The 20,997-nt window shown below is 43.7% G+C and overlaps 1 protein-coding gene across 1 annotated transcript; it reads left to right on the top strand.

The window, feature by feature from the left end:
• The first annotated feature begins 1,268 nt into the window (after nt 1–1,268).
• SYN1 (synapsin I) lies at nt 1,269–20,716 on the top strand. The gene is made up of 6 exons (XM_057717654.1): nt 1,269–1,649; nt 12,575–12,632; nt 12,737–12,828; nt 14,397–14,553; nt 14,726–14,815; nt 20,708–20,716. The coding sequence occupies exons 1-6, from the start codon at nt 1,273–1,275 to the stop codon at nt 20,714–20,716; spliced, it is 783 nt and encodes a 260-aa protein (XP_057573637.1). The 5' UTR covers nt 1,269–1,272.
• The last annotated feature ends 281 nt before the right edge of the window (nt 20,717–20,997 follow it).

A 20,997-nucleotide genomic window follows, 5' to 3' on the forward strand; every position in this document is an offset into this window, starting at 1 on the left:
GTTCTCTGGTGCAGGGGAAGATAGCCTTGGGCACCGACAATGTCAGGTGGTTATCATGGTTTTTGATTGTGTCCAGGGCAAAGGGAGGGGGACCTATAGGCCAAGTGTGTGTGTAGGGGGATGAGGTGAGGAGATGAACACACATCAAGGCTAGAGCTTCAGGAAATGTATGTGTGGAGATCTAGGTTTGTCCATGATTGTCTGTAGATGTGTTTTGTCTGGATGTGCTTGTGCATGCAAGTTTCCCTGGGTCTCCATGTGTCCATGTGGTGCGTGTGTAGGCGTATTCACGACGCGTGTATGCATGCATGCCCATGAATGTTACCCTGGGCTTGTGTGTGTCTGTATAGATACCTAGGGCGGTGTGTTCTCTCTCTAGACATGCCTTCGTATCTTTCCTTACTTTTGTGTGTGTCTATATGTTTCTCCACATATGTGTCATTCCCTGTGTGCTTCCGGCCCCCCCCAGACCCAGGGCAAGGGTTGTACTCCCCCAAGTTGTTCACCTCCGCCTATCTGATGCTGTCTATGCCACCCCCACATCCATCTCTCTGCCTAGCTGAGCCTACGTGGACGTGGGAAACTGATCTCGCAGAGTACTGCGTGTGACCCCCAGCCCTTGCCGTGAGGGGGTTATTTCTCTACTTTGGAGTCTCTGGCTGTGTCTCCATTCCTACCCCCCAAGTGCCTCCTGTGGTGAATATCAGCACTGGAATCCAAGTATCTGCGGAGGGTCCCGCCAGTGCGTGTGAAGACCAGGATGAGGCGTGGTGGAGGTCTTGCCCGACGCACCCACCCAGACCCTCCGGACAAGCACCCACCCCTCCCCCACTCCCCAAATTGCGCATCCCCAATCGGAGGCGGGGGAGGGGAGACAGGATGCGGCGTGGCGCTTGCGCACTGACGCCTTCAGCACCGCGGACAGAGCCTTCGCCCACGGCTGCCGGCGCGCGCCACCGCCGCCCCAGCACTGAAGGCGCGCTGACGTCACTCGCCGCTCCTCCGCAAACTCCCCTTCCCAGTCTCCTTGGTCGCGTCCGCGCCGCCGCCGGCCCAGCCGGACTGCACCACGAGGGGCGCGAAATAGGGGGTCACAGGCGCGACCATCCGCGCTGCGGCGGCGGCGGCGACTCAGCGCTGCCTCAGTCTGCAGCGGGCAGCGGAAGAGTCGCGTCGTGCCTGAGAGCGCAGCTGGGCTCCTGGGCCCCGCGCGGTCCGCCCCCGCGGTCCTGACCAGACTGCTCCTAGGACCCCCTGCCCCGCGCCGCAGCCATGAACTACCTGCGGCGCCGCCTGTCGGACAGCAACTTCATGGCCAATCTGCCAAATGGGTACATGACCGACCTGCAGCGCCCGCAGCCGCCCCCGCCGCCGCCCGCTGCCCCCAGCCCGGGAGCCACGCCTGGTCCTGCGACTGCCACTGCCGAGAGGGCCTCTTCGGCCGCCCCCGTGGCCTCTCCGGCCGCCCCTAGCCCCGGGTCCTCGGGGGGTGGTGGCTTCTTCTCGTCGCTGTCCAATGCGGTCAAGCAGACGACGGCGGCCGCGGCTGCCACCTTCAGCGAGCAGGTGGGCGGCGGCTCTGGGGGCGCAGGCCGTGGGGGCGCCGCCGCCAGGGTGCTGCTGGTAATCGACGAGCCCCACACCGACTGGTAAGCCACTGCTGCGGACGTCCCCCCGCGGTTCTGGGTCCCCAGATCGTTCCATCATGAGCAATTATCCAGCGCCGCTTGTGTGCCCTGTGCCTGGCTCCCTCGCCCAAACCCTTTTTCTTTAAATTATTATGCGGAGCGCTTCCTGTGCGCCCCGCCCTTGCCTCCCCCCTGCCCCCACCCCGGCCTTCTTGATCCATACAGGGAGCAGTTATCGGGCGCCTGCTGTGTGCCTCCTTTCCAAAAGCCTTGACTTCGGAATATCCTATGAGCAATCAAGAGCCTGATGTGCCCTGCACCCCCCGACCCGTGCCCCAAAGGTCTTGTCCTCTAATGGATCTTGTGAGCATTTATCAAGTACCTGCAGTGTGCCTCAGTGCGGAGCCCTTCCTCCAGGCCTCTGGCTTACATGAATTTTGTGAACATTCGTTGAGAGCTTGATGTGTGTCTTGTCCCCCTCAGTCCTTGCCCTAAGGCCTTCTCTGATCCTGTGAGCATGTATCCAGTGTGCGCTATGTGCCCCACCCCAACCGTCACCTCAAAAACCTTTTAAACTATTCACTGAACATTGATTGAGTGCCTGCTGTGTATCCCACCCCAGCTTCTCACCAAAAGTGTTACCTTTAATGGATCCTGTGAGCCTTTATTGAATGCCTTCTGTGTGCCCCAGCTCAGTCCTCCCCTCTAAGGGCCTATTTCTCCAAAGGATCTAGGAAGCATTTATTAAGTGCCTGGTGTATGCCCCATCCCCAAACCCCTTACTCAGACGTATTTTCCTCAATGAGTTCTGTGAGCTCATCTTTAGACTCTCTGCTCCAAATCCTTTTCCTACAGCAAATCTAGAAAGCATTCACTTGAGTGCCTCCCTTATCCCCTATCCTGAAGCTACTTCTCCAAAGACCTTTCCTTTGGTGGACCCACTTAGCATTTATCAACTGCCTGATCTAAAGGTGTGAGCCTTCTCTAAAGTCTCTTTCCTTCAGTGTATTCAGCAAGTATTTATTGAGTGCCTGCTGTTTACCCCACCCCAGACCCTTTCCCCCATGCCTTTTCCTCCAGTGGCTTCAGTCTGTTTATATTGAGCACCATCTGCATGACCCAACCTTAGACCTTCTTCATAAAGACCTTTGCCTCCAATTAGTACAGTGATCATATATCTGCACTTACTGTGTGCACCATTTGAATCTTTCTTTCCAAAGACCTTTTTAGAAAATCACTCCTAGAGCATTTGTGGAGCACCCACTGTGCCCAATTCTCCGCCTTCTCCATAAAAGCCTTTCCTCCCTAGGATGGAGAATCAAGCTTACATAAATCAAGTTACTGTATCCCCATCCCCCTTCCCCCAAAGATTTTTCCTTCAATGGATCCAGTGATGATATGCCCATCTCTAGCTCCACTCCCCTTCACCAAAGACCTTTTCTTTTAATGGATCCAGTGAGCATTTAGTCATTGTCTGCCAGGTGCTGGATTCTAATCACTTTCCCCTAAAGGCCTTTTCCTCCAGTGACTCCTGTGAGCATTTATGGAGTGCCTTCTGTGTGCCGTATAGTCACACCTCCTCCCCAAAGTGCTTTTCTTCCAATGGGTCCAGTGAGCATGTATGCAGTACCTGTTGTGTGTTGGAAGTAGATTCCTCTTCTTTATTCCCACGATAACCTGTGCCAATCATAAAGCCTCTCCCCAGGGTCCTTTCCTTCGATAAATCTAGAACCAAATTTAGAAGGGTTACCTTTTCCCCATTCCCCTCAGTATCCCTAGGATTCCCTCTCCCAATCTTAAGTCTATACCCCAAAGAACATTTTTTCTATTTAAGCCAGTAAACATTATTGAGCACCTACTACATAGGAGCCATTCTCAACTTCCTCTTGCCAAGCTTGGAAGTTCCTGCCCTTGTCTCAAGAGCTCTTTCTCCAGGGGTCTCCTTCAGCTTAAATTTACTGAGTACCAGCTCTTTACTGGTTAATCACCCCCCTCCCCAGGAGCCCTTACCCAGCAGGCTTTCTCTCTATTCAGAGCCATTTATTCATTCTACAGATATTTATTGCATACTTTCCATGTGTAAGAATGTGGGAGGCATTTATTAAGCACTACTATATACTAGGATGAACACTCCTCAGTTTCCTTTCCTTCTAATCCCATCCACCAGCTGGATTCTCCATACCTTCTCCTCCACTCAGCCCCAACAATCTTTTTTTTAAACTAAACATTTAGACATTTATGAACTGAAAAATGTCAAGAAATATTGATTCACTTTTTTGTGATATCAAATAAAATAGCCCCAATAATCTTTTAATGAGTGCTTATTGTATACTGCTGAGAACCCATATTCAGTGCCTCTTCTCCCCCTCCTGTAGCCCTAATCCCCCCTTTGGCAATCTCCATCCTGCCTTTCACACTACACAATCCCGAAAGCTCATGATGTGTACCTACTGTATTCTGGCTAGGTTCCCTCCCCCACATAGTAGCAATCTTCCCAACTGCTCTTTTCCCCCAATTAATCCAAAAAGCATTTATCACTCTCTTACTGTGTTTTGTTCAAACAACGATGTTCCCATCCCTGCAGCAGACTCTTCCACCCTCTTCTCCCTCAATCCATAAAGCATTTATTGAACATGTGTTATAGTTCCTTCACCAACACCCACTCACACAGATGCCATCTTCCTGGCTAAATTTGCTCTGTTGAAGTCATCATACCTTAATGAGGCCCCTGCTGTATATTGGTAAGCGCCCTCCTTTAGACTTCCCTTCTTCACTTCGATCCTCCAGGCAGGTCCTTTGCTGCCTTTTCCTTTGTTGCATCAAGCATTTATTAATTATCTACTGACTACTGACAAGACCCTTCCCCTTTCCATAATCACAACTCCAGTGTTTTTCACTTTTTCTTCTAACTTGCTTAGCAAGCATTTATTGAGCACCTGCTGAATTCTGTGAACAATTCTTCCCTTCCACTTCTGTATCCTGAAAGCCCTCCTTTATCCCAGCAGCTGCTCCAGTCTTTGCTTCCAGTCAAACAAAAAAGTATTTATTTAGTGTCTACTATAGGTGGGGTGGGATGGGCAAAGGGAGAGAGCCTGTGTACACCAGGTTCAGTGTGAGGAACAGAGACCTCTGCATCACCAACTTGCAGACATTCAGAACCACGCAAGCTTAGGGATTTCAGCCTGGAATAAGGGAGGAGTTGCGCAAACTCTGTAATGGATTGCACACCTAAGTATAGTCTGATGCCTTTCCCACCAAACCTCGCCACTCTTATTCCTTCCTCGGTCTTGAGTCCAGTGTGGTTTAAAGTTGCGAACTCAGAGTTGAGACTCGTCACCTCTTTTTACAGATGCTTTAGTCCAGGGTTTTTCAAGCTGTGGCTCACCTCTTGGCTTGTGACCAGCATTTCATTTTCCTCATGAAATGAAAGTAGAACTATGATAAATAATAATGATACATGAAAATGGAAAATAACAGAGTATATTTGACATAGTAAGTGGAATTATTATTTAGTGAAACTGTTACTCCAATAAGAAATGTAATCAATAATGTATACCATATATATTATGTATATTCTCTAATACATTTGTTATGTAATGGGTTTATAGTATATAATATATATGTGTATGTTTTTCTTCATGAAATGGAATAAAGTAGAATAGGAAATATCAGACTCCATTGCACATACTAAAGGTAATTATTTACTGAAACTTTCATTCTAATGTATGTGTGTTTATATGCATTCTAGATACTCTAACACATAATATATAAGATGCAATATGTTATATAAGACATCCTATATTAAATTTTCTGTATAACATTATATGTCATATATGTTACATATGTAGGATGGATTATTATGTAAATATGTATATAGTGGGTTATATATTTCTTCTTGTGGCTTCTTTTCTTAAACTTCCCTGGACGCAGACCCTGAGACTCTGAGATTTGTGTGCAGATTGATCGGAGAGAGCTCTTGGGAACAACACTTGTTGCAGGGGAGGAGTAGGGGGAAGCATGATTTGGCAGAAGGAAAGGTTGAGCTGTGATGCTTCACAACAGTTGCCCCAGCCGATCATCTGGGGAGCTCTGGAACTGGGATGACCCTTCTTCTGAGTTGTCCCAATTGAGATGGGCTGGCCAGGCTTTTGTAGTCCTGCATCAGTCAGTCATTGGCTGCGGGCTGCCCTCTGGGTGGAGGCATAATCTTGCAAAAGGTGAGTCCCTGCTGCAGAGGGCAGTTCCCAGTGATGGACAGCACTGTGAGCCTTCAGCAGCAGGTATTCCCAGAAGCTGGGGGACAGATGTCACAAGAAGGAGGGGCGTGAAGATCTGGGTGGAGCACACAGCCTACCCTCTGGACTGCTCAGATTCACTTGCTGTTTAGAAGTAAGTTCACCCCATCTGGGAACAGCATTTCCAGGATTCTAATTGGTCTTGTTTTCTGGGGGACACTTGAAAGAGCACAGTTTGTGAGACAAACTACAGCCTCCACTGCCACAGTTGATAAACGTGGCGTAAATAAATGATGCATTGTTTCCTTCCTCTACCTCACATTCTAGATTCCCCTCACCCTCAGCTAGCACCTCCCTTGGTCTCAGTGGCTTACCTAGTGAGTGATCCATTCCCTCATGCTTGAGGGATCCCTGAGCTCCTAGTCCCCATCTCCTCAGGCTGTGGCTGCTGTGCTTGTCCATTTGCCACCCTTGTTGAGCAAGGAGTACCGGCAGATGCCTAAGCAGATCGCCTGGGGGTCAAACATATTCATCTCTGCCCCCATTGTGTAACAGCAGCCCTATCTGCTCCTGATGATCAGGGTCATGTGCCCCTGCCGAGACAATGACTCGTCTTCCTGTCCGTTGGTATGAGAAACCTGAAGTGTCCAGGGAGAGGTCAAAGCTTAAAAGGTAATGGGATTCTTGCTATGTCCCCTGGTAGCAGTGTTCCCCCTTGGAGAACCAGGACCTCTAACCTTGCAGAGCCCTGAGGGAACAGGAAGCACCCATTCCAAAAGTGGATCACTGGGATTGATGGTAAGCTGGGCACTCCTACTTTCACCTCTGAGTTCCCAGACTGGTATATTCTACCTATAAGGAACACAGCAGAAACAGTGGTCATTGATTTAGGGTGTACACTGTGTTCTGGAGGATGGTACCCCATTCCTGGACGGTATCACCTCCAAGCTTAGGTCTTAGCTGCGGCTACACCAGGTTGTTCTATCAGTCTATCAGGTCAGCAGCTTCTGGGTGGTGTGGTATATAATGTCATCAGTTGATTCCATGGTCGTGGGCTTACTTTTGCACCTCCTTTGCTGTAAAGTGTGTCCTTCAGTTTGATGCAATGTTATGTGGGATCCCATACTGGTGGATCAAATATTATGTAAGCTCTTGGACAGTGATGCTGGCTAAGGTCTTGTAGTCAAGAAAGGCAAACCTATATATAGAATATTCCAGTCAAAATCAATCATTACTCTTTCCAGAGTAGAAGGGGTCCAGTGTAGTCAGCTCATCATGGAGTGGCTGGTTGGTCTTCTTGAGGGATGGTGCTGTGTCAGGGACTCAATATTAGTCTCTAGTGCTGGCAGGGTGGACATTCAGCAATAATGCCGTAGGCCCCACATGCAGCCTCTCTCTCTGTTACCCTTGCCACTTCATACGTGTGCCCATCTGCCAGCACTGGGGTGGCTGATTCTAGAAGCTGGCTGACATCATTTGGCTGAGTCATTCTGTCTACCTGGTTGCTTAGTGCCACTTCCAGGGTGGATGCTATCTGCTGGGTATTAATACGCAGTACAAAGATCTTCACTCCTCACTCCGTTTCATCTCCACTCCCATATGCCCACCCACATTTCGTTGTCCCAGACCTCCTTTTCCTGATCTTCCAATGTTGTTTATTCAAGGTCTCTGTCTAATCAGCCACGCCATTTACCACTTCCCATCAGTGAATATGTATTCCAATCTTGGGTCACTTCTCTTTCCCTGCAAAATAGATGACCAGGTGCACAGCCCAAAGCTCTGCCCATTGGGAGCTTTGCCACTGTTTTTCAAGGCCACTCCAAGTGGGGCTATATCATCGCCACTGTCCACTTTTGGCTTCCACCCACGTACCAAGCCAACCCATTTGCAAACCAAGCCTAGGCTTTTTCTTCCTTCATCTGCTGGTTTTCAGGAGTTCCCTTAGTGAGCTGAGAGAGGCACAAACACAACAGTGTGGATGACACGGACATCCAGATTACTTGCTCAGGCAGCTTGCCTGCTCCTGCCTGGGATCGATCCTGGCTGCTGGGCCCATCTGACTTCATTACTTGGTGGGCCTGGCAGGACCCAGCTCATAAATAGGCACCAGGATATGTGGTGTCTTGGTGCCCTGCAGTCAAGCATTCTGTCTCTCTCAGGGCCCAGTACTGCACCAGGATTTGTTTCTCAAAAGCTGTGTAATTCTCTGCTGCAGATGGCATGGCCTTGCTCCAGAACCCTGGGGGCCTCTCATTCAGGCATCTCATAAGCTCTACACTGCATTTTCCCCACTATTCTGTAGCATAGGATCTTCCGGATCCTATGCCCTGAGTGGCAGGACTGCTCACACCACAGCCTGGACCTGCTCAGGGCTGGCAGCCTTACGTGTCACCTGAAATATGGATCAGAGCAGTCTTTCCAGGTGTGGAATATGCTGCCTCCAGAACCTGAAGAGGCCTCCCAACTGTTGTGCTTTTATTCCTCGTGGTGGGAGGTACGAGATACAATAGTTTGCCCTATTATTTGGAAAGGTTGTCCTGGCATACTTTGGACCACTGAATCCTTAAAAATCGTACTAATGTGGCAGAACCCTGAGTTTTTTTAGGGTTTATCGCCCACCCTCTGGAGTGCACGTGTCCTATCAAGGCAATGTGCTAACCACCTCTTGCTCATCTTGCCCAGTTGATATGATGTAATCGATATAGTAGTCTAGTGTGATATTCTCTGGGATGTCCAGATGGTCCATGTCCTCTTAGACTACCTGATGACATAGGGTGAGAAAGATCACATAGCCCTATGGCGAGACCGTCAATGTATATTGCTGTCAGTCGCATGTGAGTGTGAAATGTCTCTGATCCTCTCTTCTGATCAGAATAGAAAACAAGTCATTCACTAAATCAGTGGCCACCTGCCATACCTGAGATCTTTTCATTTGCTGCAGCAATGACAGCATGACCAGGACAGCAGCTTCAATCAAAGCTACTACTTGGTCGGGCTCGCAGTAATCTACTTTCTTTAGGATCCATCCAGCCTCCTCAGGGCCCAAACTGGTTAATTCAGTGGAGATATGATGAGACTAACACCCCTGCATCGTTTAGATCTTTTAGAGGGGCACTAATTTCCACCATCACCCCTAGGATAGATACGATATTGTCTTTGATTTACAGTTTTGATCAGGGGAGGGGGGTATAGTTTCTGAGGCATCCATTTGAACTTCCCCAATAACATAGCTCTTCCCCGACAGGCCAAGGAACTTGTGTAGGGGTTCTGAAAACTACAGATATGTCCATTCCAATTATGTATTTGTGAGCTGGGGAAGTGACCACTAGGTGGACCTGTGAACCCAATGTGTACCCACTGTGAGCAGGACCTGGGCCAGGACTTCATTTATGACCTCACCTCCACTGTGCTTCTCAACATGGCTGGTGCCATTCTCACCAACATATTCCCCGTTTTGTAAATTGGGTGTATCTTCTGGGCCCTCCCATAGAATATAGTCAGCTGGTCGGTTTCCCAGACTTAAGTCGTGTATCTACTTTAACACAGATGCTTCTCTGAGCCCTTTGATCCTTTCCCCCACAATCTGCCATGGAAGTCTGGCATTTCTGCTTCACTTGGTGTGGGCCACTGTTTTTTTCCCAAGCTTCCACAAGTCATCCAAAATTGTATCAGCAACATTTCCTAGAGTCCTTGCCATGGTTTTAAGTTCTGTGTCCTGGGAGAGTGCTCCAACTGCATGCTTCACTCCCTTGATCCACTGTCCTCAGCATCCAGCCTCAGGCATGCTTTCCCAGCTCCTGCCCATACATGTTAGCCAGGTTCTTCAGCTTCTGTGTATCATTCCTTTCCTTCCTTTGCACACTTAGAACCTCTCCAGTCAGGTTGTGCTAGGATTTATCCCTGGTTATTGATCTGGTTGCCAAGGGGGGAAGAGAAGTTGATACTGAAAGGGATAATAATTGTCTTATAAGACACATGCTTCATTCGAGGCCTCTGCATTATTTTCAAGCAGATGGAAGGTCTGTATTCTAACAAGCAGGAATGGGCTACTCCTTTAGACCCAGTGGGTTCAGGTGAATCTGTAAGTTCAAGACATTACATGCATCTTCCCAGATATCCCCATGCCAATCTCAGGGCTCCATTCCTGTCCTTTTAGGCCCCCAAGCATGGCATAAGAGAGATACTGAGCCTGAGAATTCAACCTTCTCTGAAGTTCTGCTACACTTACAGTTAAGTCTTAAGTCTGATCTTCTGCCTGCCCTCTGGTTGCAGAAGATTGGGGTTTCCTAAAATACAGCCGAGGAGGTCTTCTGCCTTTTACATTTTTCTTTGAATTGATGATTATTCACCCTGAGCATGTCATATCTTTCTTCAGCTAATTAATGGTGTTTAGCAAATGGTCACCCAAGTCTGGTTACCATTTCCCTCGCACCTCTCAAATTCCAGGAATATTTCACCAGCTAGTGCATTCCCTTCTACTAGTATCTCATTACAGTCCACCATCAGTTAAAGTTACTGCTGCTTCAAAACCCCATGGGCCTGAGCTATAATTCTCCCATTCAGGAGAATCAACTCCGCACTGCATCTTTTCCCCACTACAGACATCTCCAGTATCATAGGGCTTGCCAGATCATATGGTTCAAGTGGCATCTGGCATGCACCACAGCCCAGACATGCCACAGGGTGCTTTGTGTTGCTACAGCGTGTCAGGGGCTCTCTGTGCTGCACCCCCACAAATGATGGCTCCTTATTGCCTGCTAGCTGCTCGGTGGCCCAGCTCCAGAAAGTCAGTAGAGTCTTCTTTGTAGTTTGACTTCTCTGACCCACTGTTTTAGGTTGGGGTCTCTGAAAACAGATTTTGAGGCAGAGAATTGCATGCACAGGCTTACGAGGGAGTGCCTTTGGGATCAACACCTGTACGGAAGGCAAGGTTGAGCAGTGGGAGAAGTGGGTCCACAGTGCAGTTGCATCTGAGGCCTCAGCTGATCCTAGGGGGAGCTCTGGAGCTAGGATGGTCCTTCAGTCAGCCTATATTGAGGCAAAGAGGCTGGCCTCATTCATAGACCAGATATCAGCCATAGGCTGCCCAAAGTAGGTATAATCTTGGCCAAGGATGTTCCCTGTGACAGAAGACAGTTCCCAAGGGGACACAGCTGTGATCTTTCAACAGCTGATATTCAGGGTGCATTGGCCCTGAAGAGGAGATCTGAGCAGAACACCACAGTATCCACTACATTTACAGTCAAAAAAGTTTTAAAAACAAATAGTAATATAGTCTATACTCATCATTTTCATTTATTTTTTTCCATTCGTCTAATTTTTTATTTTTATTCTTTAAATTTTTATTGGAGTATAGTTGATTTACAATGTTCTGTCAGTTTCTGCTGTACAGCAAAGTGAATCAGTTATACATATACATATATCCACTCTTTTTTAGATTCTTTTCCCATATAGGTCATTACAGAGTATTGAATAGAGTTCCCTGTGCTATACAACAGGTCCTAATTAGTTATCTATTCCATGTATAGTAGTGTGTATATGTCAATCCCAAACTCCCAATTTATCCCCCCGCCCCCTGATTTCTACATCTGTGACTATAAATAAGTTCATTTGTACCATTTTTGTAGAGTCTACGTGTAAGCGGTATCATATGATCATCATCATTTTCTAAATGAAAAATGCAAAGGTCTAAGAGATTCTCTTCCAACATCTGTGAGGGGACAGTGTCAGTGATGGAGTAGGGGCTAGGAGGGAAGAGGAGAAAGTAGCTGTGCTTGGGGGTCTTTGGGGTATGTCGTTGAAATCACTAGGGCCCGGTTATGCTGTGTGTATATCAGAGACGCTGATGGTGGGCATGTAGGGGATCCCAGCACTGGCTCCTCCCCTCAGCCCCCTTCTATGAGAAACCTGATTGGGGATGAGTTTGTGTCTGTGGAGAAGCCTGTCAGGTAGGAATCCTGGGCCTGGGGGAGGAGCCCATCTGGGGATGGGCCCAGGGACAGTGACTCAGCAGCTCGTGTTGTGTCTACTGCTGTTCCTACACCTCTCCCCTCCTGTGGCTTCCCCTCATGCTCAGCTGCATTCCTCCCCACCCTCATCATGGCTGACTCCAGCTTCTATAGAACGCTCACCAGCCTGCACCCCTCAATCTGCTTCTTTTCTAATGCAGCTGCCCACTCATGGCTGCTGTGTCCCTCTCAGTGCGCCACCACACATGGTGAATGTGTTCCTCTTTGGGAAAGGGCTAGAGAGCAGAGAGATGCTTCAAGCCACACAAGCAAACATAGGTACTGACACATACCTGGGCACTCTCTCTCTCTCTCTCTATATATATATATATATCCCCTAAGGTCCTTTGCCATTTACAAACCTCCATGCAATTTCAAAGTATGTTACAGTTTACAAAGCACTCCTTGTTTTGCGAAACATTTCAAATAGCAGTGTGACAAGCAGACCATACTTTGGGAAATGCCTGCTCTCTGTGTTTTAAGAACTTATTTTATAGTTTGCAATGTCCTTTGACATTTGCATACCTCCACAAGGATTACAACAGACTTCATTGTTCACAAAGAACTGTTAGGTTTTTCAAAGTATTTTAACATTATAGTTTCTCTAGTGTCGCTGAAGGGACAAAGGGGTCAAAGGACCAGCTTGGGTTTTGTCTTCCTGAAATTTGAGCATTGACGGATGTGCTCTGCTTTTCCTCTCCAGGGCGAAATACTTCAAAGGGAAAAAGATCCATGGAGAAATTGACATCAAAGTGGAACAGGTTAGTTGGGGTAGGTGGACCTGGGAGTCAACTGTCCAGACTGCAAACTGAGTGGTCTTTCTTGTGTGATGTGAGTGAATCCCTGGTTTTTTTTTCCTTCCCAGGCTGAATTCTCTGATCTCAACCTCGTGGCTCACGCCAATGGTGGATTCTCTGTGGATATGGAAGTTCTTCGGAATGGGGTGAAGGTTGTGCGGTGAGTGTAAAAAGATTACCTTGGTGTTATGGGAGAGGCATAAGGGCTCCCTCAGAGCTGAGGGAACCACCTCCCTTCTCATGCTTCTGTGAGCAAGAACTTAAGCACATTACAATAGCCAAGATATGGAGACAACCTAAGTATCCATCAACAGATGAATGGATAAAGAAGTGATACACACACACACACACACACACACACACACACACACACAGTGGAATATTATTCAGCCATGAGAAAGAAGGAAATCCTGCCATTTGTGACAACATGGATGGATCTTGAGGACATTATGCTAAATGAGATAAATCATACTGTATGCTATCACTAACATATGGAGTCTAAAAGAGCCAAACTAATAGAAACAGAGAGTAAAAAGGTGATTGCCAGAGGCTGGGGGGTAGGGTGGAAGAATAGGAGAGATGTTGTTTAAGAATACAAACTTGCAACTGGTAAATAAATAAGTCCTAAAGATCTAATCCACAGTATGGTGACTATAGACAACAATATTGTATCAAAATCAGCAAACCTGCTAAAAGAATTATTCATACCATGGAAAAAGAAATAATAATTATGTGACATTGGTAGAGGTGCTAACTAATGCTACAATGGCGGTCATATGATAATATATAAATGTATCAAATCAACATGTTATACACCTTAAACTTATATGATAATTGACATATAACATGTCAATTATATGCCAATTTTTAGAAAAAGAACTTAGGCGCAGAATATAAGGAGATAGCTTCTCTTCTGAAGAAGAGCCAAGTGTCCCAGAAGACCACAAGCCAAACTTTTCAGTTATTGATATTAACTCAACAAACATTTCTTGAGCATCTACTGCATGCCAGGTGCTGCCCTCAGCATTTTACATTCAAGAAATATTTATTGAGAATCTACTGTGTGCCAGGAGCTGTTCTACATGCTGAGGTCCTGGTAGTGAACAAAACAGACCCCCCAAAGAGACAAAAAAATAACCCTCTGCTCTCATGAAGCTTACATTCTACTGTGAGATACACACAATAAATAAATAAAGAAGAAAATGTCAAAGTGCTAAGAAAAAAATATCAGCAAAGGGATGTAGGGATTGGGGAAGGGACTGGGGAAGGGTCTGCAGTTTGGTTGGGGGTAGGCCAGTAGTGTGAGAGACATTTGAGGGAAGACCGGAAGGAGGTGGAGGAGTGGTGCATGTAGAAACCTAGGGAGGAAATATTTTAGGCATAGGGAATAGCCCATGTAGAGGCCCTAAGGCTGGAGTTTATTCTGGGCAGCATCCTTTGTGGACAGTAGTACTCTGAGAGACATTGTGACTGAGAAGCTGTGAGAGCTGAGTGGGCAAGTTGCAAGCTCACCTTGGTGAAGAGAGGAGCAGGCAGGAGTCCCCAGATGAGGGAAGGGTGGGAAGGGCGCATGCATGTGGTGGAGGGAACAGCTTGTGTATGTGGCTGAGGTGAAAAACCGTTGTGCAGTTTCTAGGAGCTGTGAAGAGTTCAAAACCTGACCTTTGTTCTAAAGGTGATGGGGAGCTTCTGGGGGGACCCTCAATACTCCTACCCTTGCCACCCCAGGTCTCTGAAGCCAGACTTCGTGCTGATCCGCCAGCATGCCTTCAGCATGGCACGGAATGGAGACTACCGCAGTTTGGTCATCGGGCTGCAGTATGCTGGAATCCCCAGCGTTAACTCTTTGCATTCTGTCTACAACTTCTGTGACAAGCCCTGGGTGGTAAGTGACAGGAAGGGTGCTGCTGGCAGAGGGAACAACTCATACATGCATGTGGGAGCTTGAAACCACTGTGATCTGGGAGAACTGAGGAAGTTTGGAAGCTTGGAGTCCTAGCTTGGAGACTCCCTCCAGGTGAAGGGACTTGCTGACTCGTCTCTCCTGACTCTCATAGTTTGCCCAGATGGTTCGACTGCACAAGAAACTGGGAACAGAGGAATTCCCTCTAATTGATCAGACCTTCTACCCCAATCACAAAGAGATGGTGAGTGTCAGGGAAGGGGGTGGGCCAGAGGGAAAAGCATCATGCCTGTTGCAATAGTATTGCCAATGGATGTGTTACCAGTGGTATGCTATCAGAGAGCGTGGCCCGCACGTGCATGTGGAGGGCGATGCTGCTTCATGACAGGGTTTATTACCACAATGAATTTACTTATGTAGTTACAAGTGTGATTTAAATCATTGATCCTCTTATAGTATCTATTCTCACCGGTATCAAAACACTGATTTCTTTGTAAATTAACAGAGTTAATGTAATGATTCAGATTATGTTACATATACAAATCAAGTCAGTTACTAACATTATCAAATATTCCTCCTGATAGAAATGTTAACAGTGTTTCAAATTAGGGTTGCCAATAAAAATTATCAGTAGCTATGTTAAAAATTAAATTGTATACAAATAGAAAATTGGATTGTTGGCTACTTTTACCACAAATATAATCACTAATATTATAAATTATAACCAGTATTACAGATTATTGTTATTGATATAAATTGCGAGTACCAATGTTATGAATTAAATTATAGTTCTTAATAGAAGTTGAGTAATCATTATTAGTATCATTGAAGATTATAACTATTAAAATTATCAATATTATAAATTATGCTCTAATATAAACTATAAGTCCCTGTTTTCAATTATGTTATAGTTAATAATAAAAGTTGTATTATCATTACTAAATATCATCAAATATTACAACTAAGATTACAATTTATTACCAGTGTTACACATTAAGATTATCAATATAAGTGATTAGTACCTATGTTGTGAATTAAGTTATAATTACTAAAAGAAATTAAAGTATTAGTGCAAACACTGTAAAATACTGTTGCAAATTATTGCCAATATTAAAAATTAAGATTACTAATATAAATTATGAGTACCTATGTTTTGAGCTATCCTACAGTTGCTAATAGAAATCATTATTAATATGGTTAACATCCAATTGATATCATAATTACTAATATTAAAGTTATGATGACTAATATAAGTTATGAGTACCATTATGAATCAGATTTTAGTTACAAATAGAAATTGAAAAAGAAATTGAATCACCATTACCAATGCCATCAAATTTTATAACTAATTTGACAAGTTTTTTCACAATGTTACAAATTATGTTAACTTATATAATCATCACCAGTTTTATGAATTAAGTTACAATTAAACATCAATATTGACCCAGCTTTGTCAACTTAAATAAACATTGGTACTAATATTAAAAATTCTTACAAGTACTGTAAATTATGGTCACTGATATAAGTCAACAGTCTTATGAATTAAGTTTGCTTACAGATGAATGTCAGATCATTAGTTCTTAGGAAACCAAATTTGTTTATCATTATTATTATTTTACATTCACTGAGAGACAGTATAGCTGACTATAGTTAAGAACATGGAGCCTGTAGCCTGAATTTATGTGTTGTAATCCTAGCTCCACAACTTATTAGCTTTCGAACATAAGAAATGTTAGTTAAATGCTCTGTACCTCAGTTTTCCCATCTGTAAAATGTGGGTAATAATAATTCCTGTCTCATAGAGTTAATGTGAGAATTAAATTATTTAGTGAATGTGAAGTGGTTTGAACAGAGCACCTGGCATATATTAACTGCTACCTAAGTGGTGAAGAAGTTCTCTTCTATTCTTAATTTGTTGAAGTGTTGTTATCATGGAAGGATGTTGGACTCTGTCAAATGCTTTTATGTTTATTGATATGATATGGCTTTTGTCCTTTATTCTATGAATATAGTGTATTACATTAATTGATTTTCATGAGAATTGAGCCACACTTGCATTCCTGGGCCAGATCCCACTTGGTCTGACATATAATCCTTTTTACATGCTGTGGGATTCAGTTTGTTAGTATTTTGTTGAAAATTATGGTATCAATAATCATAAGGGATATTGATCTGTAGTTTTCTTATGATATCTTTGTCTGGTTTTGGTATCAGGGTAATAACCTCATAGAAAGAAATGGACAGTGTTCCCTCTTCTTCTGTTTTTAGGAAGAGTTACTGAAAGATTAGTGTTAATTTTATTTTTTATTTTTATTTATTTATGTATTTTTTGCTGTGCCACACAGCATGTGGGATCTTAGTCCCCTGACCAAGGATTGAACCCACACCCCCTGTAGTGGAAGCATGGAGTGTTAACCACTGGACTACTAGGGAAGTCCCTAGTGTTAATTTTATTTCAAATGTTCAGCATACTTCACAGGTGAAGACATCTGGTCCTGAGTATTTCTTTGTAGGAAGTTTTTTTTTTTTTAATTACTAATTCAATCTCTTCACTTATTGTAGGTCTATTCAGATTTTCCGTTTCTTCTTGAGTTAGTTTTGGGAGTTTGTGTCTTCCTAGGAATTTGTCCATTTCAACAAGGTTTTCTAATTTGTTGGCATAGAATTGTTCATAGTATTCTCTTATAATCCTTTTTATTTCTGTAAGGTTAGTAGTTATGTCTCTTTCATTCGTGATTTTAGTAATTAGTTTTCTCTATTTTAAAATCTTAGTCTAAAGGTTTGTCTATTTTGTTGATCTTTTCAAAGAACCAACTTTTGGTTTCATTGATTTTCTCTAATGTTTTTCTACTCTCAACTTCATTTATTTCCACTCTAATCTTTTTTTTTTTGGCTGCATTGGGTCTTTGTTGCTGCATGTGGGCTTTATCTAGCTGTGGCAAGAGGGGGCTACTCTTCATGGTGGTTCATGGGTTTCTCTTTGTGGTGGCTTTTCTTGTTGTGGAGCATGGGCTCTAGGCTCATGGTCTTCAACAGTTGCAGCATGTGGGCTCAGTAGTTGCAGCACGCAGGCCCTAGAGTGCACAGGCTTCAGTAGTTGCAGTGCATGGATTCAGTAGTTGTGGTGCTCGGGCTCAGTAGTTGTGGTGCATGGGCTTAGTTGCTCCACAGCATGTGGGATCTTCCCAGACCAGGGATTGAACCCATGTCCCCTGCATTGGCAGGTGGATTCTCGATCACTGTGCCATCAGGGATGTCCCCACTCTAATCTTTATTACTTCTTTCCTTCTGCTTGCTCTGGTGTCTGTTTTTGTGTTTTGTTTTTCTTCTAAATTCTTAAGAAGATTAGGTTATTGATTTGATATTTTTCTTTTTCTTTTTTTTTTTTTTTTACAACTTTATTTTATTTATTTATTGGCTGTGTTGGGTCTTTGTTGCTGCACATGGGCTTCCCCTAGTTGCTGCAAGCGGGGGCTACCCTTCGTTGTGGTGTGAGGGCTCTTCATTGCGGCAGCTTCTCTTGTTGCAGAATGGGGCTCTAGGCACGTGGGCTCTGGTAGTTGCAGCACATGGGCTCAATAGTTGTGGCTCACGGGCTATAGAGCACAGGCTCAATAGTTGTGGCACACAGGCTTAGTTGCTCTGTGGCATGTGGAATCTTCCCAGACCAGGGCTCAAACGTGTGTCCCCTGCATTGGCAGGTGGGTTCTTAACCACTGTGCCACCTAGGAAGTCCTTTCTTCTTTTTAAATGTAGAAGTTTACAACTATGAATTTCCCTATAAGCAATTTTTGTATGTTGTCTTCATTTTCATTCATCTCAAAGTATCTTCTTATTTTTGTGGTGATTTCTTCTTTGACCCATTGGTTATTTAGGAGTGTGTTGTTTACTTTCCATATATTTGTGAATTTCCCAAAATTCCTTCTCTTATTGGTTTCTAATTTTATTCAGTTGTGGTCAAAGAACATACTTTGTATGTTTCAGTCCTTTTATATTATTGAGATTTGTTTTGTGACTTAACATATAGTCTGTCCTAGAGAATGCTCTATGTATACTTGAGAAGAATATGTATGCTGCTATTGTAGGATAGAGTGTTCCATAGATGTCTGTTAGGTCAAGTTGGTTTATAATGTTGTTCAGGTCTTCTCTTTCCTTGTTTATCCTCTGTCTAGTTGTTTTGTCCATTATTTAAAGTGAGGTATTGAAATCTCCAACAATTATTGTTGAATTGTCTATTTCTCCCCTTCAGTTCTGCCTGGTTTTTTATTTCATGTATTTGGGGCTCTGTTGTTAGGTGCATATATGTTGATAGTTGTTATATCTTCTTGATGGATTGACCCTTTTATCAGTATAAAATGTTCTTTTTTATCTCTAGTAACAGATTTTGTTTTAAAGTCTACTTTATCTGATGTTAGTATAGTCATTCCAGCTCTCTTTTGGTTACTATTTGCATGGTAAATATTTTTCCATTTATTTACTTTCAACTTATTTGTATCTTTGAATCTCAAGTGTGTCTCCTGTAGACAGCATATAATTGGGTCATGTTTTTCATCTATTTTGCCTATTTCTACCTTTTAATTAGAGTGCTTAATTAATTTGCATTTAATGTAATTACCAATAAGGTAGAATTTATGTTTGTAATTTTGCTATTTGTTTTCTATATTTCTTATGCCTTTTTTTGTTCCTGTATTCCTCCATTAATGCATACTTTTATGTTAAATAGATATTTTCCAGTGTGCTATTTTAATTATCTTGATGTTTCTTTTCCATTTTTAAAAACATTTTCTTTGTAGATTCCCTGGGGATTACAATTAACATTTTAGTTTACACCACTCTTGTTTTAATTAAAACCAATTTAATTTCAATAGTATTAAAAAAATTTTGCCTTTTTATAACTTTATTCCCTCACCCTGCCTTTGTGCTATTATTGTCATACAAATTACCTCTTTACACATTATATGCCCATGAATATAGATTTATAATTATTGCTTAATGCAGTGGTCTTTTAAATCAGATAGGAGGAAGAAAAGCATTACAAACAAAAACTGCATTCATACTGTCTTTTATATTTATCTATATAGTTACCTTTACAGGTGCTCTTTATTTCTTTTTTTTTAATATATTTATTTATTTATTTATTTTATTGGCTGTATTGGGTCTTTTTTGCTGTGTGCAGGCTTTCTTTAGTTGCGGTGAGTGGGGGCTGCTCTTCATCGTGGTGTGCTGGCTCCTCATTGCTGTGGCTTCTCTTGTTGTGGAGCATGGGCTCTAGGCACCTGGGCTTCAGTAGTTGCAGCACATGGGCTCAATAGTTGTGGCTCATGGTCTCTAAAGCACAGGCTCAATAGTTGTGGCTCACAGGCTCTAAAGCGCAGGCTCCATAGTTGTGGTGCACAGGCTTAGTTGCTCCGCGGCATGTGGGATCTTCCTAGAGCAGGGATCGAACTCGTGTCCCCTGCATTGGCAGGCAGATTCTTAACCACTGTGCCAACTAGGAAGCCCCAGGTGCTCTTTATTTCTTCATGTGAATGTGATTTTCTCTTTAGTGTCATTTCATTTCAGCCTGAAGGACTCTCTTAGTATTTCTTATAAGAGAAGTGTGCTAGTGACAGATTGTCCAAGCTTTTGCTTGTCTGTGAATGTCTTAACTTTCCTTTCATTTTTTGAAATACAGTTTTGAAGGATATAGAATTCTTAGTTGACAATCTTTTTCTTTCAGTGCTTTGAATATGTTGTCCCACTGCCTTCTGGCCTCCAAGGTTTCTGATAAGAAATCAGCTGTCAGTCTTACCGAGGATCCTTTGTATGTGATGAGTCACTTCTTCTCTCTTACTACTTTCAAGATTCTCTCTTTGTCTTTCACTTTGATAGGTTTGTTTATGATGCATCTAGATGTAGATCTCTATCAGTTTATCCTACTTGAAGTCCAGTGAGTTTCTTGGATGTATAGATTAATCTTTTTCATCAGATTTGGGAGGTTTTCAGCCATTATTCCTTCAAATATTCTTTATTGTGCCTTTCTCTATTCTCTCTCCTTTTGGGACTCCCAAAATGTGTGTGTTGACATGCTTGTGGTGTTTCACAGGCCTCTGAGGCTCTGGTCATTTTTGTTTATTTTTTTCTTTCTGTTCCTCAGATTGGATAAGCTCAGTTGATCTATCTTCAAATTCACTGATTCTTTCCTCTGCCAGCTCAAATCTACTGTTGAGCCCCTCTAATGAATATTTCATTTCAGTTAATATGTTTTTCAATTCCAGAATTCCTATTATTTTATAGTATGTATCTCTTTATTGATAGTTTCTATTTGTTAGAACACCATTCTCATAGTTTCATTTAGTTCTTTAGACATGGTTTCCTTTAGTTCTTCAGACATGGTTTCCTTTAGTTCTTTGAAAATATTCCAAGTAGTTGATTTGTAATCTGTCT

Source organism: Hippopotamus amphibius, chromosome X (genome assembly GCF_030028045.1).
Source record: "Hippopotamus amphibius kiboko isolate mHipAmp2 chromosome X, mHipAmp2.hap2, whole genome shotgun sequence".
In the NCBI taxonomy this organism is placed as follows: domain Eukaryota; kingdom Metazoa; phylum Chordata; class Mammalia; order Artiodactyla; family Hippopotamidae; genus Hippopotamus; species Hippopotamus amphibius.

Bases quoted from the DNA above. Each gene is read 5' to 3' on its own strand.
- SYN1 (XM_057717654.1), top strand. From the start codon at position 1,273: ATGAACTACCTGCGGCGCCGCCTGTCGGACAGCAACTTCATGGCCAAT. The intron at 1,650-12,574 runs GTAAGCCACTGC...TTTCCTCTCCAG, and splicing joins GACGAGCCCCACACCGACTG to GGCGAAATACTTCAAAGGGA. The intron at 12,633-12,736 runs GTTAGTTGGGGT...TTTCCTTCCCAG, and splicing joins TTGACATCAAAGTGGAACAG to GCTGAATTCTCTGATCTCAA.